Source organism: Triturus cristatus, chromosome 4_2, assembly GCF_964204655.1.
Source record: "Triturus cristatus chromosome 4_2, aTriCri1.1, whole genome shotgun sequence".
NCBI lineage: Eukaryota > Metazoa > Chordata > Amphibia > Caudata > Salamandridae > Triturus > Triturus cristatus.
In genome coordinates, this window is record NC_140586.1 from 840,187,162 (window position 1) to 840,214,942 (window position 27,781).

Sequence of the window (27,781 nt, forward strand, 5' to 3'; positions counted from 1 at the left end):
CGTTTTACAGAGATTGTCAGTGTTAAATAACATTGTTATGATGGCACGATCAAATTAATTCTGTTGGTTTGCTGCAGATTACCGTGACCTGGTCTGTGACTTCTAGCTCTAATAACTTGGCTTTGGTATGGATAGGAAGTGTAATTAGTTAGGCACAAGAGTTTTGAACATGTTTTGAAGTTAGTAGAATGTGTAATCTATGGAGTACTTCCATTCGTTGTCAAAGTCACCCAAGTATATATTTTTGACCTACAGAGATTGTTCTGTTGCAGAGTTTGAGAATTAAATAAGGAAGTCTTTATTCTTTCTAGGTGGTGGTTAGATGATTTGAAGGAGAATGCTCTCAATGGGAAGAGGATTTCCTGCCTGTCTTTAGTGATTCAAAAGAATTGAACCAGCAAATGAAGATTTTTCTTTTTAATGAAGGAGATCTGATGTTATTGTGTATTCCTCCTTCTAATGATTTGGCCAAGTCTTCTCCGATTAAAATAAGCAAAGGAGGAACTAGCTTGTGAGTGACTATTAAGCCATGTTTATGTAACAAATCGGAAGTCTAATTTGACCTCCTGGATTGTAGTGTATTTCCTATATCCCCGATATGCTCTGCACATTGGAATAACATACACTATAGATTGACATAGGACTAAGGTCAGTATGTCTCTATCGAGTATATTAAACTTAATTACTTGTGTGTGCCAGCTAACTCTGAGGTCACTAGAAACTTCTCGAATATACAAGAAGGGATTAGTCTCTGACAACCGCATAAACATGACAACTTTGTTTCCTTTTAGAATCGGAACAGTCTCAGAATCGTGGAAACAATAGATGACAGTTTCACTCAGTCAATCGTCCATGCTTCGTTTCTACAGAGTTGCACAGAAATAGAGACGGGCGTTTCAATAAAAGGGTTTATTGAACAGTCTTATTTCTCATGCAAGAGATATGAATTGCTACAATCGTAAGACAGACTGCGAAGTACGATATGTACGAGGTTAGCAGTAAGATAAAATAATATTGCAATAGCATGGTTTGTAGCTATGACATATATTAATCAAAATACATACATAAATAACATAAGCTAAAATGTGATACTCATCTGATGCTTCTAAATTGTTCTACCCCAGTGTACCTAACCTAAGTGCAGTATGAGGTTTGAAGTAGGTGCCATTTCTAAAGTATAGCTAGCTATATTTTAGTTTAGCCAAGAGTTGCCAAATGTTTCTCTAAGTTCTAGTCAGCTCCATACCTTAGAATGAGAGAGGTTGGAATCTCTTTTCTGGACTCGATAGTCAGGTCAGTGCATCAGGCTGGAACTCGATTTCCTTCCTAACTTGCCGTGGCGAACCGCGTAGTCTGGGTTGGATCGAATCCTCCGGGAACCACAATTTGCCAGGGCAAGTGCTGGTATATTTATACCTTGAAGGTGTCTAGGAATGCCAGTATTGACGTAAAAGTCGGGCAGAGGAACGTCATGAGTGAACCCCTAAGCAATACCTGTTCATGCATACTTAATGAGTTCTTGGAGAAATCAATATTCAAGCTGGAGGAAATTCCTAAAGGCTTAAGGGTCTGGTTTTCCAAGAATTCGTTGTGACGTGGATGGACAGATGTAGGTGGCCATGCCTGTATTTGGTTTGTACGGACAATGTCTAAATAAGGGCCTGATTTCTATGTCCAAATAAGGGCAATGTGAATTGTACCTATATAAGGGCATAAATCGGGAAACCTATATACGGAAACTAAATCTGCACACAACAGTATTTCATTAGAAATAAAAATAAAGTATTGTGATATGCATTGGACGATCTACAGTTCTGTAGTGCACGGTTAACAGAATCCAGAGTCTTTTTTGTGGGTTCTACTTGGTGTCGCTTGATAATATTTTGAGATAAGCAGAGTTTATGCCTTTTGGAATCTGTCTTGATTTGCTGGTTTGGGTGATGTTTTATGATACCAATGCAATGCTCATTGTGATAGTTTGTTTCTGTACTAGCAAACTGTGTGCCTTTTTATTTGTGAAGTTGTGTTAGAGATTGAATTTAGAATTGTCGGATCTGTGGGCCTGAAGTGATTGTTAGTGTTAATCGAAGAAGCTGAATTGTTAGTGGTAAAGGGTGTCATAGCTACAATGTATGATGGATGTTGCAGCCCGTGAAGAAAAGTGGTGATGTCAGTGGGGCATGAAGGTTTTTGTTTGGTTTGTTTTTTATGGAAAGCTCCTCACCAAAGGTTCTCTGATGGGGATTGCAAGTGCTGTTTTGTTCCAGTATGCTTAAAGAAAGAGAACGTTATGCTTGAATAATCCAAATGTTTAGAACAGGGAGGCCACCATTGAGGCTAGATAAGACCTGGGTTTACTTGTGGCTTTATGTTTTCAGTGTTAATTGCAATGAATTAGCTACTTTTAGTATTGGTGTAAAACAGGGAGGAAAGTGGTGGTGGGGTACCTCCTGAAGAAAGGATTTCTTTTGAATGAAGCAGATTAATAGCCAGAGATAAGGTTTGCAGGCAGCTGTTTTATATAGGTGTTGAAATTCAGGCCTTACTTATTTTTTCTCTCATGTAGTTCCTTAATGTGTTGCTGCTTCACTGAAAACGACTGTTCTGTTCTTTTGTGTATAAACTGTGAATGTAATTGAAAATAGATGTTTAGGGCGTTAATGAGAACTCCTTCATACTACTCAGTTGGCAAAGAGCATATTGTATTGCGAGAGTTGATAAGCACAAGCCAAAGGGGTGTAAGTGTTAAAAAAAAAAGTCATTACTTGCACAATGGCACCTTTAATCCTTAGTTCCCAAAAACTATATAAAACCATAAAAATTGCAAATGCTCCTAAGAAACTTATGAGTAACAAATAAAACAATCTCAACATCTTTCTGATTATTGGTTTATTGTTGTTGTGTGGCCAGAGGATGAGAGTGAATACAGAACTCGGCAACTAATATTCCTGCTAGTCATTAGGCGTTTGTGCTGGAGATTGAATTAGATCAACAAAAATGTGTTCTAGTTGATGGGTTAGAATTGTTATGGTATGTTAGGTCCATTTGTATGGCGCAACTTCTCATCCGTTAGGGTATCCAGGCACTGGAGTGGAACATAAGCTGAACGGAGTGCCTAGCTGAATAGCCAGATCTTCATATTCAGAAGTTGAGTAGCGATGGAGCTGTCCAGATGTGTTGAGAAAGTGCATTCCAGGTCTTGGTAGCGATCAAGGAGAAGGAGTGCCCTCCTTACGTACTTCTGCGGATGTGAGGGACCCTTGCGAGGGTGAGAGAGGTTGAGTGTAGCTCTCTGAATGGATGTTGAAGTCGGTCGTTGAGGTATGCTGGTCCGGTGTTGTGGAGGGCTTTGTAGGTGTGGATGAGCAGTTTCAATTGACAAAGTTTCTGGATGGGTAACCAGTGTTGCTCAGTGAGGAAGGGAGTGATGTGAATGATGTCTAGGATAAGTCTTGCAACTGTGTTTTCAATGGTCTGAAGTCTTTGCGTGAGCTGGTTGGAGATGCCGCTCTGGAATTCGTTGCTGCAGTCAAGTCTGTTGGTCATGAGGGCCTGGGTGACTGTGCGTCTCTTGTGCATGGGGAGCCTTTTAAAACATTTGCAAAGCATTCTGAGAATGAAGCAGCAGGGTGCAGTCACAGTGTAAACCTGTTTATTCATTGTCAGTTTGTGGTCTAGGATGATGCTGAGGTTTCTGATGTGGTCTGTGGGAGTAGGCGTGTATCCTAGTTTGGATGGCCACCAGGAGCAGTCCCACGAGAAAGCTCTTGTTTCCGAAGGTCAAGATCTCCGTTTTGTCAGTGTTGAGCTTTAGGCAGTGCTCCCTCATACAGTTTGCCAAGTTGGTCATGCAGGAGCTTTAAGTTAGTCCTGGTGGTATTGTCCTCATCGGTGAGGGAGAGGATAATCAGTGTGTCATCGGCGTAGTAGTCAATGTTGATGCCATGGGATCTTATGATGTGCGCAAGGGGTGCTATGTACAGTTTGGAAAAGGTTGGGCTGATGGAGGATCCCTGGTTGACTCCACAGACTAGCTTCTTAGATTCAGAGATGTATGAGGGGGATTCTGACTCACTGAGTTATGTTGGAGTTAACAAGGCGATCCATCTCAGGGTGGGCCCTTCGTTTCCTGAGTCCTGGAGTCTAGCGATAAGGGTGGGATGGGATACTGTATCGATGGCCGCTGAGAGGCCAAGGAGAATGAGAGCAGCGATATCACCTCTGTCCATGATGGACTGATTGTCATCTGTTGCTGCCAAGAGGGCAGTTTCTGTTCTGTGGTTGGTGCTAGACTTCGACTGGGTGAAGTCCAGGAGGTGGTGGTGTTCTAAATGGGAGGATAGTTTCCTGTTGATTTCTTTCTCCATTTCCTTGTACAGGAATAGAAGGAGCGAGATGAGTCCGTAGTTGCGGAGTTCTTTCGGGTCTGCTGAGGATTTCTTCAGGAGTGCTGTGACTTCTGTAGGTTTCCAGCTATTCGAGAAGGTTCCGCTAAGGAAGGAAGGGTTGATGATGGTGGTGAGGTTGGTGTTGCTCAATGTTTCCAGGTTGTAAATGTGGTGAGTGCAGGAGTCTGTGTGGGACCCTGAATGGATGGTCTTCATAATTTCAGTGTTGTCCTCTGAATTTGAGGGGGCTCCAGTTCGGGAGGTGTTCTTGGTGGTGGTGGGTGGTTGAATGATGATCCCTTCTGTGGTTTTTTGGGGTGCGAAGTTAGAGTAGATCTTGAGAATTTTGTTGTGGAAGAAGTCAAAGAGGTCGTCGCAGAGGTCCTGTGAGGGGATAATAGTGTTGGTGGCTGCTGCTGGATTGGTGAAATCTCTAACGATGTTGAGGAGCTCTTTGCTGGAGTTGGAGCAGGATTCTAGTCTCAGAACAAGGGCTGCTTTCCTGGCTTCTTTGATCTGGGTGAGCAACTTTCAGATCTGTGGGATAGAGGTGTAATCTCAGCTGGTTCTCCATCATCTTTCTAGTTGTTTCCAGTAGCGCTTGGAGTCTCTTAGATCTTCTGTGACCAACGTGCTTGAGTGTTAGCTCTTGTTTGCGTAATTTTCTATAGTACAGCCAATGTGTTATCGCAGTCTGAAACCCAGTTGTTGAATGTGGTTCGGTCGTTCTGGAGGTTTCCAGTGAGGATAGACTGGTCGGATCTGGGGGTATGGATGCAGTTTGCCTTGCAATGTTATTCCAGTTTCATCTGATGTTGATGGCTGGCTTCAGTTGGCTGGTGTGGGGTGCATTGATGTGGAAGTGGACAATGGTGTGGTCCGTTCACTTGAGCGGGTTAAAATGGCTGAAGGTTATCTTGTTGTGGGCTGTGAAGACAGGTTCTGTGTTGTGCCCTGCATTGTGAGAAATGCCTGGATGAACTGTGTGAGTCTGATGTTGAGGCTCTCTAGAAGGGGGGTAGTATTGTGGACCATTGGGTCATAGAGATTGAGTTTTAAGTCACAAAGCAGCAAGAAATTGTTGGATCTGATAGCGGTGGGAGTGATGAAGCCAGTAAGGAGGTTACTGTATGATGTGTGGTCCTGGAATCTGGTAGGCGAGGGTGCCTGAGATGGTCATGGTGTGGCTGATGTGTGGTGTCCAATGAACATGGTGGCTCCTCTGTTTTTACTGGAGTCTCTGCCTCCATCCTGAAAGGTTGGAAGGAAGACAGGAAATTATCTCTCTATTCTGTGCCCCAGTATCCGAATTTGGCTGACTGCTGGTGGAGGGTGCAGAGTATAGGAGTGGCTCCTTATACCTTTACCTTAGAATTTCACCCCCAAAGGGCGCTACTGGGAGGATTAGATGTGTCATCAACCATCTGCCCTGCTGTCTTAGAGGGGCAGACTGTTCAAGCAGGAGCCATAGAAGGGATGAAGGAATGGGGGGGACAGACATTTCTCCTCCTATCTTTTAATTGCCTGCTACTGGGTGACTTAGATGCCACTTTAAACCCTTTTTTCACGTGTCTTTGCCTCTTATTGGGTGCAGAGGGATTAACAGGAAGTGACTCTAGTAATTCATGTTTTGGTGCCATTGCAGGTTTGTTCCTCCAGCTTGGAGTTATGAATGTGATGAGGACTTGGTAAGTTTCATAGCTGCTGATGTTCTGAATGAAGATGAGAATCTTGGCTGCATCAAGCAATATGTTGACAGCATCAACGTCTCTTCTTTTCTGGTAAGCTCCCTGATAATGGAGAGTTTTAATGTTGCTTCACAGTGGTTTTCTAACCGTTTTTGATTTGCTCAATATCACAAAACCTGGTCAGGTGGAAAAGAGGCAATTAGAACTTTTTTCTGCGGGTTCCACACTTGTCAAGATGTTCCAAGCAAAAGTGAATGAGGCATGCAAAGTGGTAGTAACTCACCCTGAAACGTCCAAACGTACTCATACCACAAACACACCATTGTAGCCCATATCTTACTCTTCAGCACACTCCCTAAACCACGTGCAGCATTTCTCTGTCTTGCAGATCGAATCTCTTGCTGTACCATATCCCCTGTCTGATATTATGCTTATGCATACTCCTCTGCTGGGGACGGTTGCCATCCAAGAATTGTTTGCATTCTTTCAAAGATTGCCTCTTCCAGCTTGGAAAGCTTTCATGTTCGCGGAGAACTTCTTAAACGGACATAGTGCTTTACATGAAAATGGCTGCTTGCACTTCAGTCACTGTTGAGAGTGACCCACACTCTACTGTAACCCATACCCCACACTGTACTTTTAGCATATTACTGCTGAATATATGAAATGAAATGAAATGAAAAGAAGATTTGTATAGCGCGACTGCTGCCCGAGGGCGTCCAAGCGCTGAGTGGAGACAAAAGTACTCTAAGGCGGGGGTGAAGAGTTTAGTTTCTGAAAAGAAAGGTTTTTAGTTCTTTGCGAAATGAGGAGAGAGTCTGGATGGATCTTAAAGAGGGGGGAAGGGAGTTCCATAGCCTGGACGCATTGAACTCGAAGGACCTGCCTCTGGCCCTGGATCTTTTTATTCGGGGAACTATGGCAAGGCAGGCGTTAGAAGATCGGAGCTGTTTGCTGGGGAGGTATGGAGTAAGAAGGGGGTGGTTGATCTGGGGGCCAACTCTGTAAAAGGCTTGGTGGGAGATACAAGGGGCCTTGAATTTTACTCTTTCTCTGACAGGGAGCCAGTGGAGAGATCGAATCCCCGCCTTGGCTGATTCTCTGCGGGGTATCTGTAGTAGTGTCCTGGCTGCACAGTTCTGTGTCCGTTGGAGTTTTTCTAATACATATTCTGGTGCTCCTAAGTAGAGGGCATTATTAAAATCAAGCCGAGATTGAATGAGGCCCTGAATGACGATTTGTTTGGCTTCGAGCGGTAGGACCGGGAGGATTTTTTTCAGCATCCGGATTAATCCAAAGCAAGTTGCTGAGGTCTTGGTTGCCTGGGTATTGAGAGTCAGGGATTTATCAAGCCAGACTCCTAAGCTCTTGATATCCTCCTTTGGAGATGGGGGAGGGCCCAGGCTGGAGGGCCATAGCTGTGAGATAGTGGTTGGAGAGGGGGGGCCGAGGAACAGGATCTCGGTTTTGTCCTCATTTATTTTTAGAGAGGATGCCGTCATCCAGCTTTTTATCTCTTCCATGCAAGATGCAAAGTTGACTTGAGGGAGCCTGCTATTCTTCTGTACCAGGGAGACCACGAGCTGGGTATCGTCCGCATATGATATGATCTTGATATCGTATTGACGAACGATCCCAGCCAGCGGTCTCATATAGACATTAAACAGCGTGGGGCTCAGGGAGGAGCCCTGTGGTACCCCACAGTTTAGAGGTTTGCTAGTGGAGCAGAAATCGCCATCGAAGACCTGGAAGGTCCTTCCACTCAGGAAGGATCTTCGCCATGCAAGAGCATTTCCAGAGACTCCAAGATCGGAAAGTCGATGTAATAGAGTTTTGTGGCATACCGTGTCGAATGCGGCGCTGAGATCGAGGAGGACCACTGCCACTGATCCTCCTCGGTCCAGGATCTTTCTTGATTCTTCTACTACGGCTAGGAGAGCTGTCTCCGTGCCATGTTTTGGGCGAAATCCTGTTTGGGAGATATCCAATAGGAGATTTTCTTCGAGGTGTTTAGTTAAGTGGTGATTAAAATACCTTTCCAGTATTTTACTTGCCCAGGGTAACAGAGAGATAGGACGATAGTTATTGTAGTCGTTCGAGTTGAGGTTGGGCTTTTTTAAAAGTGCTTTCACCATGGCCTTTTTCCATATGGGGGTACTATTCCCTTTTCTAAGGAGCAGTTCAGTAGCTCTAAAAGGGTGGGGAAAATTGTTTGGGTAGCCATGGTCATCGTGAGGGGGGGTGCTGGGTCAGAGGGTGAGCCGGATTTTATTTGAAGAGCAAGGGTTTGAAGTGATTCCAGGTCTAGTGGTGGGATGTTACTCATGGTTATTAGACACCGGGGGGTAGTATCTGTTGAGAGCTGGGGATTATTGATGATTGGGTCGGATGCAGAGGTGGTGAAGGAGGAGTATATTTTATTGATTTTTTGGTGGAAGAAATCAGCTAGATCATTGCATCGGACGGTAGGGTTATCGGCTGACACTAAAGGGGGGGGAGATTTTGGAGAGGGTTTTGACGATTTGGTAGATTTCTTTGGGTTTGGATCTGGCGGAAATAATTTTTTCATTGTAGTAGGTGGATTGGGCTTTAATGATCCCAAGTTTGTATGCATTTATGGTTTCCTTGTATCTGACTTTGTCAGTGGTGGTATATTGAAGGCGCCATTTCCTTTCCATCTTTCTACACTGGCGTTTGAGTACCCTTAGTTTATCTGAGTACCAGGGAGCAGTTTCCTGGACTCTTTTTTGTACTGTTTTCCTGATGGGAAGGACGGTGTCAAGGGAATCCTTGATCCACTCATTGAAGATCCCACTATCCAGTAGGGGATCCTGAGTAAAAGAGGGTTTCGTGGCCATAAGTTCGTTGCCCCATTGCTCTAGAGGGAGTTTTGACCAGTTTATGCGTGTGGTGGAGTTTTTAGGGATATGTTTATGGGTAGACCAGGTGAGTGAGATGAGAAAGTGGTCTGTCCATGGGAGCTGAGTGATAGACCTTACTGAGAAATTGGTACAGTTACTGAAAATGGGGTCTAGCAGATGACCTCTGTTGTGGGTGGGGTTTTTAATTAGTTGCTCCAATTGGATGGCGGCTAGACTTGAGACTAGCTCATTAGTAATGTTGTCAGACGGGTCGTCAAAATGCAGATTAAGGTCACCAAGTATAGTGAAATTGGAAGAGGACATGGCGGAAATTGCTGCTTGCGAAGGAAGTGCTAAGTGAAAGTTATTTAGAGGTCCTGGGGGACGGTATATGAAAATACCTGTTAAGCTATCATTCGGAGTGGATTTCAGGCAGAAGGACATACTTTCGCAGTCCGGGATTGGATTTGGTGTATGGTGACACTGAATTGCGGATTTGTGTATAACAGCAATCCCTCCTCCTGGTCGCTGAGTACGGTCTCTGCGGGCGATCTGATAGCCAGGAGGGAGTGCTTGAATTACATCAGGGTCGCAGTCAGGTGTTAACCAGGTCTCAGTTAGTAAGACAGCGTCTGGTTTTTTCTCGTCGATTAGTAGAAAGATTTCTGCACTATGTTTTGGCAGTGATCGGCAGTTTAGGAGTAGTATGGTGAAGCTTTGTTGCTCAGGGACGTGTCGGTGTGAATGGAGACTGGAGTCACAGCGGGGGCAAGAGGTAGGAAGGGACAGAGGGTGGTGGAGGTGGTGACAGCAGGCTTTCTTGTGAGGTTTAAATTTGTAAAGGTCACTAGAGCTATATTGGGTTCTGGTGGAGAGACCAGGGGTGGTGGCCCTTGGTCCCTGTTGGGCGCAGACGGGCTTGCCATTGGCGCGCCTTCGGCGCGCCCGCTGCGCGTCCTAAGGAGGCACATTTTAATGTGGTGTAGGGGGGTGTGGCCTCACGTTTGTGGGCGTGGCCTGCGGGCTTGTGCGTTAGCGGTCTCCACCCCGTGACAGCGTTCAGCTGGACTGCTCGGCACAGAGGAGATCAGTAACAGGGGTGGGAAGTGCTCGGGAAACGAGGTAAGCTTCAAAGTGAACACAGCAAGGATAAAAACAGGTTTTAAAAATCAACGCGCTTTTAAACTAACTCCCGGCTTCCGCCTCAGGAGTGCAATGTCTCTGGCAAAGTCTGTCGTCAGCGCACCTAAGTAGCGATGCAGGGGGGCGTGGCCTCACGTTTGTGGGCGTGGCCTGCAGGCTTTCGGCGCGTTAGCGGTCTCCACCCCGTGACAGCGTTCAGCTGGGCTGCTCGGGACAGAGGAGATCAGTAACAGGGGTGGGAAGTGCTCGGGAAACGAGGTAAGCTTCAGAGTGAACACAGCAAGGATAAAAACAGGTTTTAAAAATCAACGCGCTTTTAAACTAACTCCCGGCTTCCGCCTCAGGAGTGCAATGTCTCTGGTAAAGTCTGTCGTCAGCGCACCTAAGTAGCGATGCAGGGGGTCGTGGCCTCACGTTTGTGGGCGTGGCCTGCGGGCTTTCGGCGCGTTAGCGGTCTCCACCCCGTGACAGCGTTCAGCTGGGCTGCTCGGGACAGAGGAGATCAGTAACAGGGGTGGGAAGTGCTCGGGAAACGAGGTAAGCTTCAGAGTGAACACAGCAAGGATAAAAACAGGTTTTAAAAATCAACGCGCTTTTAAACTAACTCCCGGCTTCCGCCTCAGGAGTGCAACCCTCCAGCTTGTACTTAGTAGCCTCTTACATGTGTCCCTTCACTGTGGGGCATACAGCACTGCATCTCTATTGACGCATCTTAACCACACCCCACCAAACTGAGACATAAGCAAGGTATCTCACCTCACTAAGACATGTCTAAGCATTTATGGAAATCACATCACATTCAGTCACAGAGGCATTGTGAATCTCCTGCTTTAGCAGCTACAGCGGGGTGGGGTCTTTGTCGGCCTCTTCTGTCTGCAACTAGGCGGACAAAAGTTCATACCAGTGTGGAAGTGGAACCCTGTACCCCAAAATTCAGGACATCCCAAATTTCAGAACACACAAAATTTACCTCTGCCAGTTCCACTCCGGGGTTGATCTTGTGTTAAAAGCACCCTCTGCAAAATCCGAGCCAACATAAATTTAGCAAAGTAATAAATAAGTGACGGGGACCACTCAATAAATAATTTTAGTTCAACGAAAAAGGTTAATTACTGAATCTTAAAAATCAATTGGTACAGAGTAATGCAAAAATTACATGAAGGCTAAAATGATAAAAATCCATAGGGCCTAATTTAAATTTCGGGGGATGGGTTACTCCGTCACAACGGTGGCAGATATTCCGTCCACCGCAATATAAACCCCATAATATCCTGTGGGACTTATTTTAGTGGATTATGGGATTTTGATTTCAGCGAACGGGATATCCATCACTGTTGTGACGGAGTAACCTGTCTGCCAAAATCTAAATCGGACCCTCAGTTAGAAATTAGAATTATTCTAAGTTAATTGCCAAATGAATAGCAACATCATTAAGAAATTGTACAGCATCACTAGAGGAAAAGGAGAGTCTTCTCAAATCTGTCTCCTTACCAAAAGCAAAGGGTTCTTGTAAACAATTCTTGCATACAAAATAAGGGAACTCCGCCGTTTTAGCATGGCATGTTTAAAGATAACAGATATTGGGCAAACAAAGTGTGTAGATTCAGTATTAAGCTTATAACACTAACCCATTTCTAAATCTTCGGTGTCACATTGTCATAGGAAGTTCAACTAATATACAACATTTCTAAACAATGGGCTATATCCCAGTAGAAGAGTGTTAACGAACATCGGAGCTGAAGCCGAAGGACCTTGATCACTTTGCAACATTAGCAGTTCATTTACAATACATGCCCATTGGAAAAAATCCATTACATTGTCTAGGTTTTTGCTTTACAGAGCTGTGGAAGGAAAATTACTAGATGATATCTTCTGGCTTTTCTCTGCAGAACCTATGACGAGAGAAGAAGCGCAGGGGAACGAGATGGGAGGGGAACACACAGGAGTGAGATGAACAGGCAGCATAAAAACAGCTTCTATCTTAACTAAAAATTAAGTTTTCAGCAAAATGTGGGATAATTAAAATACTCTAATAAGCACAGTTCAATACATAATTTGAAACTTATTTCTAGTGCATTTATATTCATTTTATATTACACTATTAAATCCATTATTAAAACATTTTTCAGCAACATTTATTTTTACGAAAATTTCAATCTGAAAAAACACTGCAACACCAGCATCAATAGGTGAACACGTGGCAGCAAAGAGGAAGGAAGCTAGGTGGATAGAAACAGGAAAGAAAAAAGGAATATTGAATGGAAGGGTGGATAGATGGATGAATAACTGGTAGCTGAATGACTGGGGAAGGGGCGAGTGAATGGATAAGTTGGATGTACAGGTGAAAGAATGGCAGTGTACATGGAAATATGATGGATGGGTGGCTTTATTGATGGATGGGTTCTTGGGTGTATGGATGGATGCATGCATAGATGATTTGTAAATGGATGGATGGATGGACTGGCTAATGGATAGAATGGGGGGGAAGAGTGAATGATGGATGAAAGAATGGATGGATGACAAGAATGTAAAGGTGAAATGGTGGATATCAGCAGGGGGATAGTATAGTGCACGTTGAATCGATAGATGCTTGGATAAAAGGGACAGGATAGCTCTTCTATGCTGGGATGGGCTCAACCTGCTTGGTGCCATCAGAGCTTTGGTTCAAAGTGGGGGTATTTCAATTTTCTGGCTACCCCCGGTGTTCAGTCACTTGTATTTATGCTGGGCCTTGCAATGATTACTGTATTTTTGACACCATTTCTCATCTTTTAGGATGAGTCCAGTGTGTTTTGTTTGACAGACACCAACGATGACACGTTCTGGGGGAGCAGTGGTTACGCGGATTACCAATGGATCCGTCTCCACATGAAGAAGGGGACAGTCGTCAAGTAAGTGACTGCACTTTAGAAATGACCCAGTGTCTCAACGTCCTGGCATCCGACCATTCTGTGGAATCTCCAGAAATAAACCTTTTACCAGAATGACACGTTTCTCATATGAAATAACACATTGTTTTATTAATTTCTTTGCACATGTTTGTTGACAATACTTGATTCATGTTTTGGCAACCTGGGAACTTATCAACCAGTCAACGCGTTAGGCAGGATTTCACTTGAAAACAGGAGCACCAGAAATAATGCAACCAGAGTTAAAAGAACAAATCTCCTTTTTAGGTTTCGCCTGCACATCGCTTGTGCTGTGCTTGTGAAATCTATTGTTCCTGAACTTGCCACTCACTTTTCCTCCGTTTCTTTTGGCTGTAGCATATTTTCTTGCATTTACCAGTGTTTGGTTCTTGTCTGCTTCTGTTATCAGGAATTATTTGTTTCTTAAAGTTTTGCCACTTTCTACTTTTAAGTCTTGCAGCAGATTTATATAGTACAATTTATCACATGGAGAGATATTGATTTGCTGAGAATCACAGGATGTTACGGCGCTGATACGCAAACAGGGATCCTCCGCTCTTGATTTGGCAGCTCTGCGCCACATCTTTTCCACTCCTGTGATACTTATCAGGGAGCTCTTACCTTCGTCTCCGTAGGTGATTCATAAAAACAACTCATAAGTCGTCACATAGGCAAAACCGATGCATTACCAATGCTTGTTTAAATTTAGTTCCAACTTTCATATACACGTGGCTTCATTTCAACAATGTTCATTCCTGATTTTTGGAAAACAAATAATGCAGCTTCAAACATACATGTTTTGCATTAATCTCTCACAATGAATACATATTGAGGCCCGCATCTTGTGCTCTTAAGGATTTTGGCTTTCTCTTCATAAACATAAAAATGTCTACTGTGCGCAAGACAGGTTGTGCAAAAATATGTATTTACATAAAATCCTGGGGTAAGAAAACCCAAAATCCAAAGGCATCGTCTGTTTTAGGTCAGTATTTATTTTTTGCCAAAAGACAGAAAAATAGAGAACAGCCAACACCTGTTTCGCACTTATGGCAACAGGCCATGGGCTTTTTCAAGGTAATTAATCTAATAGATAAGTGTTCAGTCTAATGGTTTTCTTGTTACACGAAAGAACAAGCATTTGCAATGCATTAGGTCTTGCCTTTGGGACCTTATATGTATTTAGCTATGTTGCACATTAGCCTGGGCGCTGAAACATCTTCTGTTTAACATGGAAGGAAAGTAAGCACCAAACTGTGTGACACGCCAGGTATGGGAACACATGGAGAGAAATATTGCCTTTCCGAGGGAAATGGTATAGTCCAAAGCTCTGTTTTTAATATAAAAGCAGGGCCTTCTGTGGTCATATCACTAAAAATACAAAAGTTGAAAAAAATATTCTGGTATTTTACTAATCTCTGCTGGTCGTTTTCTATCAAGACAATTAAATAGAGGCAGTTGAACAGTAAAAAATCGTACCTAAGCGGAAGCAGACAAGCCCTAGGGCTGATCTACAGAGCCCACAAAGTACATACACATATAAGCATATACTAAAGTATATACTAATAAAGTATATATACTAAAGTATATAGAAGAGGTCTCAAATGCTCGACCTAAAAATGGCCAAATCCTAAGTGTGCAAGGATTTTCTTTTACCATGTGCCTCCCATAAGGTATTATGGACACTGCCCTGGGAAGATAATTCTCTTATATTTTCCCATGGTGCTTTCTATTCAAATGTAGCCAGTACATTACAGGGCAATGATGTAAGAAATGGATTTGATACCCACTTCCATGTACAAGGAGACTAGTGGTTTGTCATGGCCCAACTTTGATGAAGTCTTCAAAAATAAATTTTCAATCGTTTGCAGTTCCCCAACATTGGTATAACCCCATAGTTCAGTTCCACAGTCTGCTGCACCTACTGCTTTCTGCTTACATGCTGGTAATACTATACTATTAGCGACTATCAATTTTGTGTTGAAGGAGTCGTATAGCTTTAGTTGTTTGCTTAATAAGAGCATAGCCTTTTCTATGTGAGCCTGTATATCTAATTTATAGTTAATGCGTATGTCTAGGTAATCAAATGTTACAGCGCACTTGACTTCTTGGCCATATACTACGGGGAGCTTTCTCAGTGAAGACACTGGCCTCAGTACCATTATCTTAGTTTTTGCAGTATTAATGAGCATGTTTTCCCTTCTATTGCTCAACATCGGACAACAACCTGGCCATATTATTTTGAGCCCGAGAGAACACCACTGCATCATCTGCAAAAAGATGATTTGTGATTTTTTTTATTGCACAGCTTCGGTACATTAGTTATTTTTGCCTAGACGTATGCCAACATAATTAAGAAAAAGATTAAATAAAATTGGTACTAAAACATATCCTTGATATAAAACCTGAGGGCATAGAGAAGAAATTACTGCATTCCCAAGATGCCCCGTATCGGACACAAGCACTGTTTTCCATATGCAGGACTTCAGCTGGCTGCAACACCACCTTTTCGATTCCCAGCTTGTACAACCCTTGCCATCTATTAACTAAGCGAAATGCCGATTTCAGGAAGATAAAAGACAATGCAGAGACACTCTTTTTGGTGTATTTAACACAAATCATATGTAACCTAATTTCCTGGTCAATGCTATAGATTTCTTTGCAGAAACCAGCCGTGCATCATTAAGAATAGAGATTTTGTCGACTCAACTCTGCAGCCTATTAAGTAGCATGCAGTTATGAGAGACAAGGGAACCCGAAGGTAATACACTAGGGACCTTGGGCGTTAACTTATTACAAAAAACAGGTGACCCTAGTAGTTGGGGGATTAAGATAAGGATAGACACAAACTAAATAGTATTTATGTCCTTTGTCCAGCCGGGCAGGAATTTATTTGGCGATGCACAAAATCAGAAAGTAATGTCAAGGGGGCACAGCCTGTGACTTATAATCAGTGAACAGACTTGATTATAATTTGAGTGACCATTGTACATAGCATTCACAAGCATATTCAGTACATATGATCCTGTTGATCATATGTACTGAATATGCTATGTACAATGGTCACTCAAATTATAATCAAGTCTGTTCACTGATTATAAGTATACAGACCGATTTGCTCGCTGTTGCCTATATTTGTTGTTTTGTCTTGTTCACTGTAAGTCACGGGCTGTGCGCCCTTGACATTTTTTACTGATTTTGTGCATCGCCAAATAAATTCCTGTCCGGCTGGACAAAGGACATAAATACTATTTAGTTTGTGTCTATCCTTATCTTAATCCCCCAACTACTAGGGTCCACTGTTTTTTGTAATATATTAAGTAGCATGCAGCATGTAACTAAGTCTGCCAAACGCAGACCTCGGAACACTGAAAGGAAGAAAAACAAGCTATCGCTGTGAAAGCGTGGGGCAGGAGGGTTGTGCTCAACGCGAGACGTGCACGTGCACATCGCCTGTCCAGGCGCGCACATGGTTTATCTCCCTTCGGGCACCAAACCGACAACAATAGTCTCGCCAAGGCGAGCAGCGCAGATGCGCTGCGTTCGCCAGGCGAGACCTAAAAATGAGACCCCAATGTCTCTGCGGTCCGAAATGAGTGCTCAGACTGAAGAGATCTTGGGTTCTACCTTTTCTTTCTTGTAACAAGACGACAATTAGACTAAAGTTTGAACAGTTGCAAAATAAGCCAAGACTCTTGACAACATTATTGTCCAGCAAAACCTTTTCTTCTTTAATAGCTCTAGGCCACTAGTGCAGACATAGAATCCTTCGGGGAAGCACCAAGGCAGATTCTGTCCATGCTAACAGTGAAAGGGTTGAGACCCAAATTTACAAAGATATGCGTCGGGTTCGCAGTACTTTTTTAATGCAAAAGCGACGCAAAGTGTTACGTTGGGCTTTACAATCCAATGCAAGATTTAACCAAAAAGTAACGCATACTTGCAAGATGCATTACCTTGCCCTAATTTAGGCCAAGGGGCGTTCCATGGGTGGTCCATGGGTGTTATAATGTAACCACCCACCAGTTGTAGTGCAAATCCCTATCTACAAAGAAGTGCAAACCAGGATTGACGCCAAAATCCTGCGCCTCTTTAAGGTAGGTGTTACGTGGAGAAATATTTTGAGTTGTCCTCATTTTGTAGGTCGAGCCTAGGCAGCGCGCATGCGCTGTCTGCAAGACCTGGAGTAATCCATATACGGAGTAGAATCCCGCCTGCTGCTTTCCATTGGTTCCCTACGACGTTGCTCAGCTTTCCTGTCTCCTTGTTGGCTTCGGTCCCGAAACGTCACTTCCGTTTCATGGGAAGCAGCACCGACCAACTACAGGTCACTTATACTGTATGGCTGCATCAGTTAGATTAGGGACTACATTGTTTATTTTTTCGCCATTGCTCCAGCTTTACGGGCCGCCATGCTGCTAACGTTTATGTAAGTGCGCGGGCGCTGTGCTTTGTTAAAGCATGGCGCACGCTTTCATAGTTTTCATGCATATTGTATTTATTGAAGCTGTTTGGGGATGCGCAGCGTCCACATAATGCAGTTGTTCGTGTTAACTTAAAAGGTTTATCATATTCTGTTGCGGAGGTTGACTTGTGCCCCAATCCTGCCTCTTCATTTACAAGCGCCCGAGGTCTCTTGCTCCTGGCTACAATCAGCGCTGTGAGCTCCAATTGACTTATTTGTCTCATGGCTTGCCTGCAAAGCACACCCCTCTTACCTCTAAAACTGCAGCGTGCAGCCTGGGGCATGTGCGCGCTGATCTGCAGGTTTAGCTGAAGTGCCGCTGGCAAGCTCTTAGTCATTTAGTGCTACAATGTATCTTATTTATGTGATGATTCCCTGGCGCTGTGCGGCCATGAGTCAGACACCATGACTCCAGGGCTGGGCCCAGTCAGGTTGTATGGTTCAATTGGTTGGATGACGCTGCGTGGGACGTCACGTCTTGCTGCCAGAGCGCCGTGGGAAGTTTGAGAGGAAGGCCGTCGCCATGGCTGTTCCCTGGTTTGCGGGTGGAGCATGGCAATCTCAGAGCTGCTTTCTGCTTCCAGGGGCCCCCATTCTTTGGGGCTTATGATGGCCACCTCTGCTCGCTGTGAATATGATTTTGCCAAGCCCGGCTGAGAGAGTGCAGTGGAGTGGACGTTGTGGGTGTCATCTGTCACACTCACTGAACGGTAAGATTCATGCATTAGCAGGCAGCCAGGCACGAAACGATTACCGGAGGGGGTTGGCGGGATGTTGGGATCATCACGGCCTGACCTTGGCACCAGTGCTGCAGAGTGTTCGATGTCAGGCTGCATCCCGGCCCTTGCATCTCTCTCTCTCTCTCTCTCTCTCTCTCTCTCTCTCTCTCTCTCTCTCTCACTCACTCACTCACTCACTCACTCACTCACTCACTCACTCACTCACTCACTCACTCACTCACTCACTCACTCACTCACTCACTCACTCACTCACTCACTCACTCACTCTCTCACTCTCACTCTCACTCTCACTCTCACTCTCACTCTCACTCTCACTCACCACAACTTGCCCCACCCACCTCTTCTTGTGCCTTGAGAAGACAAAGGGCCTCAGATTCCAAGGACTCGCACATCTCCGGCCCTGTGTGCCGGAAATCATTGTTAACTGTGGACACAGATTATGCTGGTCCCTCAGGCAAAATGGTAAGGCCCCCACTTTGGGATCTTCAGTGAACTCTTACTAAGTTCCTAGCATGGCAGCCCTTGCTGCTGTGTTCTCACGTGACCCCACGCTCAAACCATCACTAAGAACAGGAGCACAGAAATTCAGCTCTGCATTTACGGCACTCTCACCCAGTGCCCGTCACTTTGTATATTCTAATCCTAATCTGTCTGGCTGCAGTGTTGGTTGCATAGTATTTTTGAGGAGTCCCAGAGTGGAGCGATCCCGCAGTTGGTGACATAAGTTGAAGTCGCACAGCATTTACTAAACCGTTTTAATTGGGCTGCACTGGTTCAGGCAAATACTGAATTCACAAAACTGAACTGAAATCCCTGGACCACACCAGTCAAATGTGCTTATCCAGTTCTGTCAGTTGCGGTTCACTTGAGTCTAAACTAAGGGAGCTGTGTGAGCATGTTTCAGTGAAATGGAGGTAGTGCATCAGTTTAAAGGTTGACGTGATTTACAGTGCTTCTGGTCAGTGGTGACGGACCCGACCGGTCGACAGTCAGCCTCGCATAACACATTACTTTCAGCAGCGTCATCAGCACAGCATTGTGTAGATTCTCTGTGAGAGCCCTGCTGTGGTGTGATCTGTGCAGGGGGTATGTTGGAATTATTTTGGGGTCACTGAGTCGAGGGGTTGTTTTTTTAAATAATGCTGCCTGCTGTGAGTGACCTGTGTACCTCAGCTGCTTAGTGCTACTTGTTGCCCAATCAATGTCCGTGCCTGTCTGCAGCGGAGTCCACTTGTCAGCTATGTTGACTCTTAATTTTAAATTTAGGCAGCTCATCTGTCACTCCCTCTCTGTGCTTGCAGCCTGGGTGTCCCCCTTATGAGTGTGAGAGGCACGGTAGGGTGGAGAGAGGCAGGAGGTGCCGTGGATCATTGGTGTTAGGTGCTTAGAAACAGAGCGCCTCGCACATTTACACCTGTAGTACGAGGCTGCCCCTGCTCTCTGTGCCTGCAGCCCGGGTGTTCCCTTAGGAATGTGAGAGGCATGGTAGGGCGGATGGAGTCAGAGGGCAAGAGGTCCTGGGGGAGGCCAGTAACAGGAGGTGCTTAAAAGCAGAGCGCCTCCCACATTCACACCTTAGTGTCCTTCCAATTCAATTCAATTCAAATAGACTTTATTCGGATTTCAAAAACCATCCATAAAAGCACAAAATAAATTTTTAAAAATACACATATGATACTACAATTTTGGGCCACAACTTATCATTTACAAATATAATTTATAAAAACAGCAATGAGAACTCAAATGACCTTTATACTGTACAATGCATAAAACCACCTTAGATACAATATATAGCAGTGTATAGAAAAGGATAAATATAGATATTATGAAGACAAGACAAATGCGGTATAACACATTAGGTTAGTGCAAATCATGTTTTAAAGTGCAATGTGCGTATCTTGGTATAAAATTAATCAATTCTCAAGGACCTGCGTGAACATACAATAGCATTAAGAAAATTGCTAACTCTAAAAATTAATTCATCAGATCCCAACATTAGAAAATGTCTATAAGCATGATTGAGGTCGGTCAAATCGTGTTTTCTACAATAGGGGATTAAATAGTGCCTTGTAAACTTCATGTAGAAACCACAGCCAAAAATAAAGTGTAACATACTCTGGGTTCCACCATGGTCACAGGGGCAATTTAATTTTTCCAGATTTTTAATGTAACCCAATGGAAAGCAGATAAGATTAATAATACTCCGGTCCCTAAATCTGAAAAGTAAGGTCCTCTTCCATCTGCCCAGTTTTTTACGTAAATAGGGCTGAGGTAACATCGAGAATTCAAGGGATGATTCCTGGATTTGTAAATAATTGATAGTAGATTGTTTCACAGAATCTACTCTTTCCCTCTCTTTATGAAAATGCTGATAGAGTGCCCTTCTCACTAAATTTTTGTGGGAGCCATCGATCTGGTCGGGGTATGAAAAGAGATGACCATAATTAACACTCATGAGGCTCTTTTCTACCGCATTAATCCAGGGAATTAAGTCGACATTCTCGCTATTCAGACAGTCCATAATAATCTCGCGGGACAAGGAAGCTGCCGGGTTTTTCCAGACCCTTAACCAGAACAGTGCGGGTCTGGCTCTTATAAAATCCTCAACATAATGTAGTTTTAATTCATTATGGCATACAGTGGTTGGTGCACTACTCCCCCCAAAATTTTCCGGCAAAATCTGTTCTCTTCTCTCTGTAGTTCGGAACAGTTCGAAAACCCCCAGACTTCAGCCCCGTATGTGCCAGTTGGGAGGCATTGGCTCCGATAAATTTGTAATAAGCTGGAAACCACGTCCGCCTGGCGCGGTTGGCGGAGAGAGATAACAGAGTTAATTGATTTTGAGAGTTTATTTCTCCCCATTGCAACGTGGGGTTGCCACGAGCCGCTATTAGAAAATAGCAGACCCAAATATGGGAAAGTGCAAGTGCTTTTTAAGGAGTTTTGACCTATCACAATCTTTGGGATTTTATAGTTTTTAGGACCACAGGTCATTATAAAGGATTTACTAAAATTAGTGCACAAACCTAAGTCAGACATGTAGTCAACGAATCCCGATATTAAAATACGCAGGACATTCGGAGTGCGGCCCATGAGTACCGCATCATCCGCGTAGAGTAACGCCGGGATTGGTTTCTTGTTAATCATAGGGACGTCTTTTGTCAGGTTACATAAAGAATGGGTTAATTCATTGATGTATAATATAAAAAGCAAGGGGGCCAGAACGCAGCCCTGTCTGACCCCCTTGCCTATTAAAATTTTGTTTGAGACCTCGCCTTCATTATTTATTCGGACGCGGGCCTTCAGGTTGCGATGGAGGTTGGCCAAAAAGTGGACTAGTGGTTCATCTAAGCCGTAGTTTAGAAGAATGGACCATAAGCGGGAACGGTTTACAAAATCAAATGGTGAGCTTAGGTCCATGAACCCAAAATACAGAGGGGATTGTTTAGCTCTTGTGTATTTAGCCATTATAAGGTTGAGGTTCAGACATTGTTCCACCGTGCCAAGTTTGCTCCTAAAGCCTAACTGGCAGCGGTGGATGATAGAATTGTCGTCTGCCCATGTGCTAATTCTATCAAATAGGACCCTGCCAAGGACCTTCAGGGTATTATCGATCAATGATATTGGTCGATAACACTCCGGGTCCAACCTATTTCCCTTTTTAAAAATAGGTACAATAGTACTACTGGACCATGTCGAGGGGATAGATTTCTTACTCAAGTTGTTAAAAAGATTACAGAGTAAGGGGGCCCAGAAACTTGTGTTGGATTTAATCTGGTCAATAGACAGGCCATCCGGGCCTGGTGCCTTGTTACCGGCACTATTTCCAATAGCTTCCTCTACCTCCTCTAGTGTTATGACTATGGTACTGTCTGGGAAATTATCCTCGGTATGATTTCCAGCTTCCGCATATAGTTTCGAAAAGTGGGTGACCCATGAGTCTCCTGTGATATTGCAATTGATCGGGGTGATGTTACATCCCAGGGCTCTCAAGTTCTTTACATCTCTCCAAAACCCAGTTGAGTCTTTTAGGGCAGCAGATTTCGTTAGATTATCCCAGTGACTTATTAAAAGCTCCTCAGTTCTAATTTTTAATGCGTGTTTATATTTAAAGCGTAGTGAACTGACAAGGGACACATCTCGGGGTTTAACTGCCAAGGCCTTTCTGAGTTCTCTATTGGCCCTCGAGCAATTGGTGTCGAACCATCTTTGATCGGTTACATTGTGTTCTTTTGACGGTCTGGATATTGCCCTTTTTATAACTATGCATAAATCACAAAAAGACTTAATTATGTCGGGGCCACCAAATGCTAAACATTTAGAGATCAACAGAGGATTATTCCTGATCACAGTAGATAGGATCTCTTGGTTGTCGATCCCTCTCCAAACAATCCTGAGCCCGTCTGTAGAGACAGTGATATTTTGGGCTCCTGTCTCATGTGGGCCTATAGGTTTATTAATAGATTTAAGTTGGATTACTATGGGCAGATGATCGCTATATGGGCTATTAACAACCTCAGAACTAAATAACACTTCACTAAGGAGGGAAGAGGTAAACATATAATCAATCGTAGTTGAACTACCACGGCCAATGTAGGTAGGGGCCGGCTCAATTCCCTCAGGGGATCCACATAGGCTCATTACATCATCTAAATCCCTGCTATGTAATAAATCCAATAATTCAGCACCTCGTCTACAAGGCGGGGATGTATGGTGGATGTGGGCATTAAAGTCTCCACCAACACAAATGCCGTCGAATTGGCCAAACTTTTCTCCATTTGCAACTTCATCAATAAAATTAAACAGTTCCAAAAAAATAGGATTTGGATGGTTAATAAAATCATTATTATAAAAGTTTATAAGACAAATTCTTAACCTTGCAACATATTTCACAGCTATCAGATGTTTACTGACCACATGTAAAGGTTCAATTTTCACGTCTTTAGAAACTTTTGCCCAGATGGATAGACCACCACTTGGTCGCCCCGAAACGGAGGGCAAAGCAGTAAGATTATGGCAGAAAAAACCCTCCAGTAATTGAGGACATGTACACCATGTTTCCTGCAACATTACCACATCAAAGTGACTTATCCATGTAACCCATTCTTTAATTTTCATCTTACTTGAAAGCCCAGCAATATTCCAACTAATGATACTAAGAGTATCAATTAGTGGAATAGTGGTGCGAGAAGGATGGGCAATGGAAAAGTCGGGGCGTACTACATGGGGTGGAATTAATCCATCTGGACAGGACTCAGGGGTGTTTATAGATTTTACCATTTCCAAAGGCATTGTACTAATAACCTTATCCGGTGTAATAGTAGAAGTTAATAGTGGTCAATCTAAGCTGCCTAATTCGGATAGAACAGAGAATCTGTTGGATAAAGGAATGGTATTAGAGGCCGTTTGAAATATTCTTTGTGGGGGCCTATAAAAGTGGCCCAATGGGTGAAGAGTTATGGCAGTAGATGTACTGGCATAGGTGTTGTGTGTGTCTAAAAAGAATCTTACAGAGCTCGGATGTCGGAAGTTGATCACTATGCAGTCCCCACTGATATTTTTGTGTTGTGGGCCCACCCAGCTTACCCGACGGGTTGATATGATCTCATTAGATATGTTCCATCTTGCCCCTTTATGTTTAGTCAGCCAATCAGTGCATTTATTGTGCAATTGTGGCCATGACTCGCTTTGGTTTTCATTAAGGGCTGGTACACCAGCTAACACAAGAACATATGGGCAGGCTTCTGGGGGTAAGTGAAGTGATGGTCCTAAGTTATTAGTGGTGCTATTTCTTACTGACGCACCTCTGCTTGTACTTACACTCTCCGGTTTATTGCCTGTCCTATCTTTTCGGGTTACTGATGGAGTAATAGTAGGATTAGCGTCCGAGCTCATGATATTAGTAGTGGCTCTTCCTGCTGCTCCAAAAGAATCATAATTTGGGCCCTTAGTCAGTGCGGGTGGGATATTGGCTAAAGTACTGCTAGATGAGACGGCTTTAACCGCTGTTAAGCTTTTAGTGTTACTATGGCCGGAGTCATCAGCAGTGTCCAAACCCCCCTCCCTCAGGTCATTGCATAATGATTCTAACTTGTTCATAATTTTTTCACCCCGGGCGACATCCACACTAATAGTACCTTTCCTTTTAATTTCCTCTTTTTTGACAAGGGTTTCGATTTTGTCCAATCTCTTAAAAACAAGATTAAATTGCTTAGCTATTTGAATTTCGACTTGCTTAAAAATGGTATCAACGATAGTTTCAATCAGATTGCCATTGACTTTGGGTTGGATATTGCGGTCAGTGTGCTCGGTCTGGGTACTGACCGAATTGTCAATAGTCTCATCACATGATATAGGGACCCCACAAGTACCCTTATCCCGGGCAGGAGACTCTAGTCTACAAACAGAGACAGTGGGTCTTCCCGCTCCTTCATCCGATGGTAAAAGTTGCGATGATAAGTCCTCAGTGGTGCCTGATAACACTATTTCACAGTCATTTCCTTTATTTTTGTTCCATAAACTTTGTGGGGTAGGTTGGTTTCTGCAGTGACTTGGTTGTTTCCTTTTGTTTATGGTACATTTCACTGGGCCTCTCTTACGTTTCTCCCTTGTTGTTGTGTTGGAACGTGTTGTTTTATCTGGTGCGGATTCCACTAGTTGGTCAGTTACAGGTACAGTCACCAAGCTGGTTGTATCAGTAATGGAAGTTACAGTGTCAGTTTGGGCTGATGTTTTAATAACCGTTACTGTAGGGGAGAGAGGGAGACCCAAAGTAGGTGAATCGTTAAGGGACTGGGAGCATGACAGGGTAGTAGTAGGAAGTCCAAAGGACATCCTGCGTTCGGTGTCAGCAATCTCGTTGGTAACCATGGTAAGGGCATTAGCCAATAATGCATCAATCGATGAGGGCAGCTCGATAGAGGTAGCAGTAATGGTAGGTGTGGACTTCATCGTGCGTTTCCCCATAGTTTATATAAATACCTGTACGGCTTGGCGATGCAAGGGGGGGGGCCCAGCCCAGCCTCGTCCTGCCCCGGACGGCCACAGACGGCCCGCCCTCTGCCCGGGCTCAGCCCGGCGACGCCCGCGCGCGTCCCGCGACGCGGGGGGAACCTCTGCTGAAGTAGCGCCTCCGGGCGCGCTTTCCGGCGGATGTGGGCGGGTACTGGAGGGCTGCTGGGGACTGTAGTCCTCCTCCACAGCGGCCTCGATGTAGTGGGAGGCGGCGAGGGAGACTACCGGCGACTCTCTGTCCCCCAGCCCTGGAGCCCTGGAGCCAGGAAAGAGCTTTAGCGTGGCGCGGTGTTGGCTGTACAAGGTATGATCCCCCCGCTCCACCGGGGGAACCTCTGCTGAAGTAGCGCCTCCGGGCGCGCTTTCCGGCGGATGTGGGCGGGTACTGGAGGGCTGCTGGGGACTGTAGTCCTCCTCCACAGCGGCCTCGATGTAGTGGGAGGCGGCGAGGGAGACTACCGGCGACTCTCTGTCCCCCAGCCCTGGAGCCCTGGAGCCCTGGAGCCAGGAAAGAGCTTTAGCGTGGCGCGGTGTTGGCTGTACAAGGTATGATCCCCCCCTTCCATTTCTGCTGCCTTACAGCAGTTTTAAGATCTTCTTAGAGTTTCTCATTCCTCAAATGGGTGTAATTTCTGATATTTATACGTTTCTCTTATCTTCATTGCTTGATTTTGCTCGTGAGAAGGTGTCACTCATAGTTGTTGAAATGTCAATCATAATTGCACTGAAATTATAAACATGTCCCCCAGAGCAATCTGAAACCGAGGCAGCTCCGATGTCTTCTTCGCGCAGGCCAGGTCAGCAGTCTTTTTAGTTGCGACATGTGAACTTCGCTGTAAGCGGGAAAGTGCCATTATTAGATCAGTTTGTGCATAACCGGGCATTTTAATCTTTCTGTTGAGTAGTATTTCGTGTCCGATGGAAGTCGTGTATCTGCATGTTTGTGTTCGAGCTTGCATGCTTTCCCTTTGAACCGTACTGTGCTCACCCCCAATGTTGTTCTTTGCACACAATTTAAAGTTCTTCATTTAAACCCCAGCAATCGCTTGGGGTTTCTTTTTTTCTGTTTTGGGTTATTCAATTAGCTTTACATGTTTTTTTGCAACTTTCTTGAGCGTCCAATGAAAGCTTTGTGGTGTACAATAGTTTAGCTTAGGGGCATCCATATAAAAAATGTTACCTCTGCTGTGAATGCATGTCACGCGCATCCTTGTTAACCTTTTCTGCTCTCCTCCACTTACCACTCTTTCCACATTCTTCTTTTTCACCTTTATTTTTCCTGTGCTGACCCCCGACAGTCTTGCAAAACATTTTGGTTTTTACTTTTTCACTAGGTGTCTAATCACACACAGACTTCTATGCCTTTCTCTTACCCACCAGTGCTCTCCTCCACCAGCCTCAGTATGCGCTCTCATCACCTTTCCTGTACTCTTGCTCAACAACCTCATGTGCCCTCCTCATGTCTCACTATATCTGCTTCACCAGCTTCAGTATGTGCCCTCGTTCTCTAACGCTGCTCTTTCACATCCTACATCATGCCACTTAATTCCGATCCGCATCGTTTCACTCAACGCCACACAGTTCAATGCCACACAATTCAGCTCCGCACATTTCCATTCCACACCACATAATTCAATACAACAAACCACATAATTCAAATCAACACAATTACACAACAATGCATCCAATCCACACCACAAAACTCTACATCATGCCATACAATTCAACAGCACGCCACATAATTAAGCTCCATTACAATACCACACCACAAAACAAATTACCAATCCGCATATTTACACTCCATTACACTCATTCCCACTCTATATAATTCCGGTACACTCAATATCACATAATAACTATCAACATAATTCCACTACACAAATCTACTCCACACAACGCTATTCCACACCACACAATTCTACAACTAACAGTTTCAATCCAACACACATAATTCAACTCCACACCACATACATCCACTCCATACGCGTAAGTAAAAGACATTGTCATTTACACTACCATTAGCTCTAACTTTAACAAATGCGAGACCATTGCATTGCAAATGCTTGTCTTCCTTGCATATGTGCTGCGTTCCACAGCGCACTTACAGAAAGGGAAACGCCTTAAAGTATAGTTTTTGTACTGGAAGGGACCCCTTCCAACAAAAACCTATGCTTCCCACAAATACACACGCCCTAGCACTATGGTGCAAGGGTGTCTGCGTTGGCGCGTGACAGCCAGAGGTGCGCCCGCGCAGGAAGAGAGCAGAACAGCGCCACATCTTAGCAGATATAGTGCTGTTCCGCGCGCTGCCATTCATGCGTGCAGCGCGCCACGTCCACTGCCTGACTCGTCTGCCAATCTGGGCCTGAGTGGTTTTAATGTCTTTGATTGATGGGTAGCACATTCCTCCTGTCATCTTTCTACAAGGCAGCAGGGCGCCTTCTTTCTGAGTCAAAATCTTGACAGCTCCATTGTCATTGGGTTGAAAGTTAAGTGTGGGGCACCAGGACATACGTTTATCAGGATTCTATTCCAATCTAAGTCACTAGCGGCTTTTCACAGAGCTATCCATAGAG

General features: G+C 44.3%; 1 protein-coding gene across 2 annotated transcripts in view; it reads left to right on the forward strand.

The window, feature by feature from the left end:
- LOC146835224 (E3 ubiquitin-protein ligase HECTD3-like) overlaps positions 1-27,781 on the forward strand; it is a 479,862-nt gene that overhangs the window by 61,122 nt on the left and 390,959 nt on the right. For both annotated transcript variants that reach the window (XR_014960692.1, XM_085602813.1), the window contains exons 4-5: positions 6,034-6,169; positions 12,856-12,971. Coding sequence is in view for 1 of the 2 variants with exons in the window: in XM_085602813.1 (XP_085458939.1) it covers positions 6,034-6,169; positions 12,856-12,971 (252 nt within the window). In the remaining variant the exon portion in view is untranslated. The remainder of the gene's footprint in view (positions 1-6,033; positions 6,170-12,855; positions 12,972-27,781) is intronic.